This window comes from Phascolarctos cinereus, unplaced genomic scaffold, assembly GCF_003287225.1.
Source record: "Phascolarctos cinereus isolate Bilbo 61053 unplaced genomic scaffold, phaCin_HiC Scaffold_726;HRSCAF=1367, whole genome shotgun sequence".
Classification (NCBI taxonomy): Eukaryota; Metazoa; Chordata; class Mammalia; order Diprotodontia; family Phascolarctidae; genus Phascolarctos; species Phascolarctos cinereus.
This window is the reverse complement of record NW_027556098.1, coordinates 54766131-54778058: the sequence shown is the minus strand read 5'-3', so window position 1 is coordinate 54778058 and position 11928 is coordinate 54766131. Positions and strand designations below refer to the sequence as shown.

Genomic DNA, 11928 nt, shown 5'->3' with positions numbered 1-11928 from the left:
GCCTGAGTTCATCCAAAGGCAAAGTTGGTTTTGCAGATTGTCACTTCTAAAGAACTCTGTTGTTTAATCATTTTAGTTGTATCTGACTCTTTGTGACCCCATTTGGGGTTTTCTTGGCAAAGTTTGCCATTTTCTTCTCTAGCTCATTTTACTGATGAGGAAACTGAGGCAAACAGGGTTAAGTGACTTGCCTGGGGTCACACAGGTAGTAAGTGGCTGAGGTCAAATTTGAACACAGGATGATCAGTCTTGTTGACTCCACACCCGGCACTCTATCCACTGTAGCACCTAGCTGCCCTGAAAGAAGTCTACTGTCAAATATTCTTGTTGCCACCACCAGAAATATCAGTCTGCTCCCAGAGTAGGCAAAAGGACTGAATATGGTGTAAATGGAGTCAGCTTCTAGGTGGGAAGTGGTTGTGCTTATACAGAGATCTTTTCCCAAAGTAGTTTCTAGTGATTCATATGGCTTAGACATGGAAAATGAAGTTGATTTCAATATGTATTCACTTGCTGGTGGTAGCAAGTTTCCTAGTTCTAAAGACTTTTTTTGGTAAGTAGGAGAAGGAGTTATTAGATCTGTAGCTTCATAGGTGTACACAGCTCCCAATACGGAAAATCTTTTCATTGATGCAGATCTATAACCATTTTCTCTGTCTCTGCTTCTCTAATTAGTTGTAAGATCTTACCATTTCCATCTTCACAGCATCTTTGGCTTCTGATTCCTTTTCTCTGCTCACACAGCATCACCTTAGTTCGGGTCCTCATCACCTCTTAATTAGATTATTACAATACCTTTTTAATACTTATAATTTATGGATACTCATCTGAAACTATTCTCTTCAAAGTTACCAATTAGCTGGAAAGAAGTGGGGGGGGAGTAAGGAATGCAGAGGTAGATACAGTTAAGTTGCCCTTCCCTTAATGTATTAATATATAGATACAGTTTGTAGCAACTACAAGTTTAGTTTGAATTTAGAGCATTTGGGGGAACTATTAATATGTCACGTTAGTTAATGTATTTACATTGAATGCTAGTTAAATTGTATTTACAAAAGAAAAGTTGGGAGGCAGCTAGGTGGCACAGTGGATAGAGTACCAGCCTTGGAGGCAGGAGGACCTGAGTTCAAATCTGGCATCAGACACTTACTAGCTGTGTGACCATGGGCAAATCACTTAATCCCAATAGCCTTTAAAAAGAAAAGAAAAAGAAGTTGGCAAAATGTATTATGAAAGACCAAGAGATGCAGAGGGGGCAGGGATGTACATAACTGAAATCGGGATAACCTGAGTACTTATGTGATTCTTTATTCACTATTGAAATATGCAACTAAAGATCACCTCTTGGTTGCTAAGTAAGCATTTGTAGCTTGTACGTGTGGCAAAACCATAGATATAGTAGAACCCTCTCATTTTATAGATGAGGAAAGTGAGGCTCAGAAGTTAAAGGATTTCGAGTCAGGATCAAGTTAGTGTTGTGAACTATTTTAAAATAAACGTATTTTGAAACAATTACTTTAATTAGAAATTTTTACATCATTATCCAGTACTGTTTTGAATCTGCCTTTTTGGACAAGTAAGCATAAATACATAGAAATTGAATGAATGTCTATTCAAATTAGGATTTCAACCAAGGATTTCTAGTGGGATAATATATATATTTTAATGCCTATCATATCATCAACTTCAATGTTACACTTTCTATTTTTTAAAAGTTCCTCTGTTGTGACTAACGTAAAAGACATCATTATGAGTTCAGGTTAACATCTCGACTTTTGCAGGCAATAACTTAGAAAGAAGTTTATAATGTGAAAAAAAGACTGAAACATGATCAAAAGAAGTATTTCTGCTATTAGGAACTTAAAAGAATCTTATTTCTTCATTATTCTTCTTTCAGAAGATACCAAAAAATGTGCTTTTCTATCTGACTTTCCATTAAATATTTGTGTTTGGTGTTTGCCACACTTTAAAAAAATCATATTTCCACTTCCTTCCTTTTTCCTCCCAAGTAAGTTATCCCATCTTTGGCTTACCAGTCTCCAGCAACTCTTATAATTGATATGTCCTTTTGAGTTTTCCTTCAAAATAGCTCATGAACATCCCTTCTATGTTCACACTGCCATAACCTCAGTCAAGGCCCTAATCACATAAGGCATGGATTCATTTCAATAAAATATTAAGCACTTCTCTATCTGCAGAACACTATGCTAATTACTAAGGGAGATTTTTAAATATAAGAGATATTAGATGTTGCCTTCATGCCTGACATTTAAAATTTAGTATAACTATGCAACATATTTTTAAGAACTATATTGCTAGACATGAGGGATATAGATTATACTAAATAAATTAATGTAGCAGCTTTATAGTTATCTTCCATGGTTGTATATTCTTTCATGTTTCTTCCCAATATTTGATTACTTTTGAATTTATTGAGTTTTAGATATTTAGAAGCATTTTCCACACATAAGTCTATATGCAGCTGTAATTTTTCCCAGTTGCAATGATTTGTGAGGAGGGTGTCACTATGCAGAGGAGAGAGAAAGGGACTGTTAATTTGAAGCAGACAATGAAATAAATCATCACACATCTTTTTGCTTTGACTCAAAAATTATCTTATCAGGTAAGTAAAAATGGTCAACTACCTCAAAAAGTAAGCAAACAATCTTTCTCACCACTAATGGTAGTCATATAATTGTTTGGCAATGCCAGGCATGAAAGCAAAATCTCTTGTCTCCCCCAGTACCTGTATAATGACTAAAATGAAAGATGTTATGAGTTTAGCTTAATATCTGATTTTTACTGGTAATAACTAGGAAAGAACTCCCTGTTAAAAGCTATAATCAATTGAGTATAATATTAGTTTATACATCACAGCTCTCTATAATAACTGATTTATAATTTAAGTTAGCAAGTCATTAATCTATTTCCCTGACTTCCTTTAAATCCTTTCTAGGGACTCCTATTTTTAACAGATTTGTTTCGAACTTTTTACTTTGAAACTGCAAAACATACACAGTTTCCATGATTGGAGTCCTTTCTTCACTGCCTGGTACAGATTACATTCTAAGTCTTAATGAGCATCATGCATTGCTTTCCAGATTGAACTGGAAATCTGCCCCTCACTCACATATCTAAAGCTTTCTGGCTTGAGAAGGCCAACCATAACTTGTGTGCCATTGGCATAGCTCTCCAGAACCAAGGGTCCCCTTGAGACCAAATTGAAACATCCATGTTATAGAACTTGAAAGTAGACTGTCCTAGAGCATCGGGAAAATAAGGAAGAAAATGACAATCCATTGTAATAATAATAATAATAATAATAGACACTTTAAAGTTTGCAGAGTGCTTTACCATAGATAGGCAAGGCTCATCACAATCTTCTAAGTTAGGCCTTAGAGAAAGGATTATTATTCCTGTTTTGCAAATGAAATGCAATTCAGAAAAGTTGAATGATTTGCTCAAGGTCAGATAGTCCAATGGTCAAAATCAGTTGCAAAGGATGCCAGAGAAGGAATTGCTCTGAGGGGTAGAGAGAGTCTCTTTTTCTCTCCTCCCCTTCTCTACTTATAAACTTGGAAAGGTAGCTCTGTGCCATGAATATCAGCGGCTGATGAGTGTCCATATCAGAAGCTGAAGCTCACATTATGAACCAACTGACACACTGAGTAGGTAAGGGGCTGCTTAGTGCATATAAAGTGCTGGGCCTGGAGTCAGGAAGACCTGAGTTCAAATCTGGCCTCAGACACTTACTAGCTGTGTGACCCTGGGCAAGTGACTTAACCTCTGTTTGCTTTAATCCACTGGAGAAGAAAATGGAAAACCACTCCAATATCTTTGCCAAAAAAACCCCACGGACAGTATTGGTGTGCTATGGTCCATGGGGTCATGAAGAATCAGCATTTCTGAATGACTCAACAACAGACACACTGAGGAAAGTCACTCTGCAGGAAACATGACCCCTGAGGTGGGGTGGAGAAGTTAGTTGGTTGTCCTTCATTCTCATAGAGGACCAAAATGACATCACTATGTTAGAGTGAAGTCACAATGTGTCCTACTGTGGCTGATCAGACTAATACAAGCTCAGGGCGCTCTACCACAGGTCGGGCACAAATAGTCCATGTGAATATTTGGGGTGAATTCTCTCAATTTGCGCATCTCATGGTTCTTTTGAGCAATTTCAGTTTTGTTTTGCACATAGAGCACAGCACTTTCTTTGATGAGGGCATGCCATGGTGGGTGGTCCTGTGCCAGTGTCTCCCATGTCACATAATCAATTTTGTATTGTGGGAGACAGGGGCTGAATGATTCTGATTCCAAATTTGCTGCTAAATCCACCATACCATGCTGCCCGGTAAAAAACAATCTAGGACCTTTCTGTTTAAGGAACTGTGCAGAAAGGATTTCATAAACAATTGACCATTAAACTGTTTATTATCATATTTAAACCAATTTTACAAACTAGGTAAATGAGATTGCTATAATTTATATGCACAACATGTGCTCTTTTTCTGTCAGTCTGTTCATTTTAATCTGGTGATGCTGATCATCTTCCTTCCTCTTCCTCTTCCTCATTTGATGCTGGGAAACAAATGTGAGTGAGATACAGCTTAATTTTAAATAATTTCAAATTCTTAAATTACTTAGCAAGACTTTAGTGATTAAAATCATGAAATAGTATATATTGTTTTTAAAGAAAGAAAAGGAATACATATATGTATGTATACACATATATACTATATATGTATGTGTGTATACATACATACACACATATTAGTTATGTTCTCAATGCCATCTAGTAAGGACAATTTGAATGTCAATTCAAGGAATATTGCACTGCCAAGCACTAGGTGCTGGTGACATAAACACAAAAATGAACAATTCCTACCCATTAAACTAAGGAATTAAAATTTGCCAAAAGGAAAAGTTCATAGCAGATAAATGCAGCAAAACATCTTTGTTTCTAAATATGCATTCCCATGTTAACAACAATAATTGAAAGGATACCTACCATGTAGACTAGGCTAATTTTTTTCCCTAAGAGGCTGGGAAATTGTCCCTGAGAATTTTATGCTTCAGCTGAAGTTTAAAAAAAAAAAGGCAGAGGTAGCAATCATGATCTCAGACAAAGCAAAAGCAAAAATAGATCTAATTAAAAGAGATAAGGAAGGAAAGTATATCTTGCTAAAAGGTACCATAGACAATGAAGCACTATCAATACTAAACATGTATGCACTAAATGGTACAGCATATAAATTTTTAAATCATACTTTAAATGAGTTATAGGAGGAAATAGATAACAATACTGTATTAGTGGGGGACCTCAACTTTCCCCTCTCAAAATGAGATAAATCTAACCAAAAAATGAACAAGAAGGAAGTTAAGGAGGTGAATGGAATTTTAGGAAATTTTAGAAGAGTTAGATATGATAGACCTCTGGAGAAAATTGAATGGGAATAGAAGAGAATATATCTTTTTCTCAGCAGTACATGGCACCTATAAAAAACTGACCATGTATTAGGGTATAAAAAACCTCATAATCAAATGATTGTGATTTCAGATCATAATGCAATAAAAATTATATTCAATAAAGGGCAGTGTTAAGATAAATATAAAATTATTTGGAAATTAAATAATCTAATCCTGAAGAATAAGTAGGTCAAAGAATAAATCATAGAAACAATCAATAATTTACTTAAAGAGAATGACAACAATGAGACGACATATCAAAATTTATGAGATGCAGTCAAAGTAGTGCTTAGGGGAAAACATATGTCTCTAAAGGACTACATCAACAAAATAGAGAAAGCAGATCAATGAACTGGGCATGCAACTAAAAAAAAAATCAAAAAAATCCCTAATTAAACACCAAATTGAAATCCTGAAAATCAAAGGAGAAATTAATAAAATTGGAAGTTAGAAAACCATTGAACTAATAAATAAAACTAGAAGCTGGTTTTATGGGGGGAAGCAATAAAATAGATAAGTCAATGTTAATTTGATTTTAAAAAGAAGAAAACCAAATTACCAATATCAAGAATGAAAGGGGTGAATTCACCACCAATGAAGAAGAAATTAAAACAATTATTAGAAGCAATTTTGCCCAGTTATATGTCAATAAATCTGACAATCTAAGCAAAATGGATTAATATTTATGAAAATAGAAATTGCCCAGATTAACAGGTGAGGAAATAGAAAACTTAAATAACTCCATCTTAGAAAAAGAAAGTAAACAAGCCATCAATGAATTCCCTAAGGAAAAAAAAAGCCCCCAGGGCTAGATGGATTCACAAGTGAATCCCACCAAATATTTAAAGATAATTAATTCCAATACTATCTAAATTACTTGGGAAAAAAGGCAAAGAAGAAGTGCTACTCAATTTCTTTCATGACACAAATATGATACTAATACCAAAACCAGAAAGAGCGAAGACAGAGAAAGAAAACTATAGACCAATTTCCCTGAGGATATTGATGCATAAATTTTAAATAAAAGACTAGGAAGATTACAATAATATATCACAAGGATTATACACTATGGCCAGGTGGGATATATACCGGGAATGCAAGGCTGGTTCAATATTAGGAAAACTATCAGCATAATTGACCATATCAATAACAAAACCAACAGAAATCATATGATTATCTCAATAGATGCAGAAAAAACTTTTGACAAAATGTAGTACCCATTCCCATCAAAAACAGTAGAGAGCATAAAAATAAATAGAACTTTCTTAAAATGATAAGTAATATCTTTCTAAAACCATCAGCAAGCATTATCTGTAATGAGGATAAGCTAGAAACCATCCCAGTGAAATCAGGGGTGAAGCAAGGATACCCATGATCACCACTATTATTCAATATTGTGGTAAAAATGCTAGCAATAGCAATAAGAGAAGAAGAAGAAATTGAAGGAATTAAATTAAGCGTTGTGGAAACAAAACTATCACTCTTTGCAGATGAGATGATGCTATACTTAGAGAAACCTAGAGAATCAACTGAAAAACTAGTTCAAATAATTAACAACTTAAGCAAAGTTGCAGGATACAAAACAAACCCCCATAAATCATCAGTATTTCTATATATTGCCAGCAAAGTCCAGCAGCAAAAAAGAAAGAGAAATTCCATTAAAATAACTATATACAAGATAAAATACTTGGGAGTCTACCTGCCAAGACAAACCCAAGAGCTATATGGACACAATTACAAAGCACTTTTTGTACAAATAAAGTCAGATCTAAACAATTGGGAAAGAATTAATTGCTCATGGGTAGGTTGAGCCAATATGATAAAAATAACAATTCTACCTAAATTATTTTCTCAGTGCCATACCAAACAACCAAAAATTATTTTATAGAGCTAGAAAAAAATAATAACAAAATTTATCTTGAAGAATAGAAGTTAAAAAACATAAAAGGAATCAAAGAAAAAAAATATGAAGGAAGGTGGTCTAGCTATACCAGATCTCAAACTATATTATATATTATAAAGCAGTAATTATCAAAAACAATCTGGTACTGGCTAAGAAATAGAGTCATGTATCCATGGAATAGATTAGGTTCATAATACATTATAGTAAATGATCATAGTAATTTAGTGATTGATAAACCTCAAAATTTAAGCTTTTGGGAGAAAAACTCATTATTTGACAAAAAACTAGAAAACAGTATGGCAGAAACTAGGTATAGACGAACATCTCACACTTTTTACCAAGACAAGGTCAAAATGGGTACATGAGCTATATATAAAGTGTGACACAATAAGCAAATTACAAGAGTGTAGAACACTTTACTGCCAGATCTATGGATAAGAGAAGAATTTATTAGCACCAAACAACAAATAGAGAGTATCACAAAATGTGAAACAGATTAATTTGATTATATATAATTAAGAAGTTTTTGCACAAATGAAACCAATGCAACAAAAATTAGGAGGAAAGCAGAAAACTGGGGAGGGGAATCTTTTACAGCAAATATCTCTGATAAAGGCCTCATGTCTCAAATAGATGAAGAACTGAGTCAAATTTATAAGAATATAAGTCATGCCCCAATTGATAAATGGTCAAAGGATATCAGAGGCAGTTTTCAGATGAAGAAATCAAAGCTATCGAGAGTCACATGAAACGCAAATTAAAACAATTCTAAAGTACTACCTCAGACCTACCAGACTGGCTAATACGACAAAAGAGGAAAATGATAACTTTTGGAGGGGTTGTGGGAAAACTGGGATATCAATGCACTATTGGTGGAGTTGTGTACTGATCCAAGCATTCTGGAGAGCAATTTGGAACTGTGCCCTAAGAGCTATAAAACTGTTCATACCATTTGATCCAGCGATAGGTCTGTATCCCAAAGAGATTTTTTTAAAGTCAGGGGAGGGAAAGAATCTATTTGTACAAAACTATTTATAGCAGCAGCTTTTTGTGGTGGCAAAAAATTGAACATGAGGGGATGCACATCAATTGGGGAGTGGCTAAATAAATTGTGGTATATGAGTGTAGTGGAATATTGTGCTATAAGAAATGGCGAGCAGGATGATTTCAGAAAAACCTGGAAAGACTTACATGAACAGAGACAAAGTGAAGTGAGCAGAACTAGGAGAACATTGTACACAGTAACAGCAATGTTGTATGATGAACAGTTGTGAATGATTTAGCTATTCTTGGCAACACAATGATCCAAAACAATCCCCAAGGACCCATGATGAAAAATGCTATCCACCTCCAGAGAAAGCACTGATATCATTAGATTCAGGCTGAAGCATACCATTTTTCACTTTCTTTCCTTTTTTTGTTTGAGTTTTTTTGCACAAAAAAGACTAATATGGAAATTTTTTACATGATTGCATATATATAATCTATATCAGATTGCTTACCTTCTCATGGAGGAGGTAGGGGAGGATTTGGAACTCAATGTTTTTTAAATGTTAAAAACTGTTTTTACAGTGGAAAATAAGGTATTATTAAAAGAATAGACAATGCAGAAATTTGTTTTGCTTGAATATACATGTAACAGGGTTTTTTTCTCTTGCTTTATCAATAGGAAGTTGGTGATGGGAGGGAGAAAAAGCATATCCTAATTTGAAAAAACAAATAACTTTGACTTAACAACTCTGATCAACGTAATATCTAACCACAATTCCAGATAATTCAAGATCAGCTATCCACCCATATCCTGTTAGATAATGAACTCAGAGTGTAGATTGAAACATTTATTTTTAGACATAGGCAATGTGGGACTTTGTTTTGCTTGACTGTACAAGTTTGCAACAAGGATTTTGCTTTTCTTGAATTGGGGGATGGAGGTGGGAGGGGGAAAAGGTGGATTTTTGTTCATTAAAAAATAAAATAAAAAAAAGGAAGTGGATGGTTTTGATTACAGAAAAATAAAAGGGTTTTTTTACAACAAAAACAATGTCTTTAAAATTTAAATAAAAGTAATGGATTAGGAAAAAATAATTGCAGCAAATAAATCAGAAAATGTCTGACATCCCAAATCTATATAGAACAGATACAGACCTGCACCCTGAGTGTCATCCTCTGCCTCAACCATAATCTTAAGGGCCCTCAATAATAATATTTATGGATCACACCTCCACTTAGGCTTTCCCCTAAGAATATTAGGCTATGGCTCATTTTGCTTCTCCATAGAGAGTTTTCTCCATTTCCCTACAAATATTCAGTCTAACAAAGGCATTAAACATAGAACAAGTCAGAAATGCAATCATGAAAGCTCCTCCCAGGGAACCCCCTTTTCCCTCAGTTGTAAGTACACCTGCAAATTCATGGAACTATATTTCATGAAGTTCCTACCTGGTGAGAGGAATAATGAGCCATGGGCACAGGTTTACCATCTACCTACTCACTCACCCACACCCCATGTAGTTTCAAAAGGCTCCTTTCGCTCCAATGTCCTTATCTCTTTGTATAGCACCTACATAGAAATACACTCAGTCCTGGGATATGTAGGTCCAGGCAAGATGGGTTCCCCAATATGTCCTCTTGACATAGCTCTACATCGTAGTTAGGCACATACTTGACTTCTCTAATGCTGTTGAAGGCACTACTATCGTTCCCAGTTACCTAGGTTTATAATCTTAGGGCAACCTCCAGTATTTGCTGTCCCTTACCATGTGATTGCCAGTTTTGTCAGTCTAACTCTAAAATATTTCTTGCATCTGTCCTCTTCTCTCCACTCTCACAGGTATAACCCTAGTTACAAGCCTTCATCACTTTTCACCCAGACTATGTTAATAGCCTTCTGATTGATCTCTATCAATCACTAAGCATTTATTACTCTGTGCCAGACACTGTGCTAAACTCTAGGGATACAAAAAAAAGGCAAAAACACCCCTTGCCCTCAAGGAGCTTACAGTCAATTGGGGAGACAACATGCAAATAACTATATACAAGCGAGATATATACAAGGTAAATTGGAAGTAATCTCAGAGGGAAGGAGCTTGCATTATGGCAAACCAGGACAAGTTTTTGGTAGAAGGTGATATTTTCACTAAGGCCTGAAGGAGGCCAGGGAAGCCAGGAAATTGAGAAGAGGAGGGAGTCATTCTAAGCATGAGAAGCAAGTATATGGTCTCTTCTTTAAGACTTTCTCCTCTCTAATTCATCTTTCACGTAGCTACCCAAATAATGTTCCTAAGACACAAGTCTGACCAAGTTACTCCCTTGCTTTAAAACCTTTGATTATTCCTTACCCCCAAAGGATAAAGTTCATACTCCTTAGCTTAGCATTTAGCAAATTCCATAATCTGGTTCCAGCCTACTTTCCAAGCTTTATTTCTTTTCACTTTCCTTCAAACATGCTATGTTCTCACTGAACCATACCACTAGCTGTAACTCAGTCTGGTTCCTCCAAATACCACACGCTTTTGTGCAGGCAATTTTCTTGATATGCTTCCCATTGCTTCTGCTAGAAGCCTAATGGCACATTCTACTTTTAACTTTCTGAAAGGGGTGTTTTTCCCTACTTTAGGGAAGGCTTAGATCTCAATGGGGAAGGCACCACACATTTGGGAGAACTAGAAACAATGAGTCTCGGTAGAGATGTACAGTTTCGCTGAAGGTATCACCAATTTTGAGGGACCAGGCTGTTTTCAGACTGCAGCTAGCATCCAAGGGACAGGTGAGTCCCTGAAGGACAAGGGAAGGAAAACCATCCAAGTGGGTGGAGCTAAAGGAGCAAAAAAATGTGGCAAGAAATGCATGTCTTTTTAGAGGAATAAGGCAGCTGATTAGATTAGTGAGTACAGTCCTTTGATTCCCCATGTTGATGGATCTGAGGGGCTTAATTCAAATTGTTATCCTCACAAATATATCCATTCCATTTATCGGGATGCCACCAGAGGGCAAAGACTGAGACACCCGCGCAGCTGTCCTAAGTTGGTTCGCCAAGCTCCCAAGTTCTAGGATCTGCCCCAACACTAACCTTGACACTTAAGGAACTAGTGGAACAAGAAGCCATCCCATACAGAAAGAGAGAAAGGAGAACCCACAAGAAGCAGACACCAAGAAGAGCTGTGAGGAGCTGCAGGAAAGAGCCCGTGAGCTGCCTGGGGCTGTGCTAACTCAAATGGCTGTAATGATTCCTGATCCCAAGAGGAAAGAGATCATAGCATGAACTAGGAACTGGAAAATATCTGTACTGCTCAGGTATGAGCTAAGAAAAGAGAGTATGTGTCTAATAGGAATGTATATATAGCCTATACCAAATTGTGCACCATGTTGGGGAGGGAGGTGGGGAAGAAGGGGGAGAAAAATTTTAAACTCAAAAGCAGACGGAAGTGATTGTTGATAAATCAAAATAAATTAATAAAACAAAAGAAAAGAGAGCTTGACACCTTTTCTTTCTTTCTCTCCCACCCACCTCCCCACCCCCTAGAAGTAAAGTATATTGTACATTATCTACTAACTTT

General features: G+C 35.9%; 1 protein-coding gene across 1 annotated transcript in view; it reads right to left on the bottom strand.

Moving 5' to 3' along the window:
* Positions 1 to 4465: 4465 nt before the first annotated feature.
* Positions 4466 to 11928, bottom strand: part of LOC110214904 (radial spoke head 1 homolog) — a 50724-nt gene continuing 43261 nt past the window's right edge. The window contains 1 exon segment of the mRNA XM_020996034.2: positions 4466 to 4581. Within this exon segment, the coding sequence (XP_020851693.1) occupies positions 4547 to 4581 (35 nt within the window). The 3' untranslated portion in view covers positions 4466 to 4546.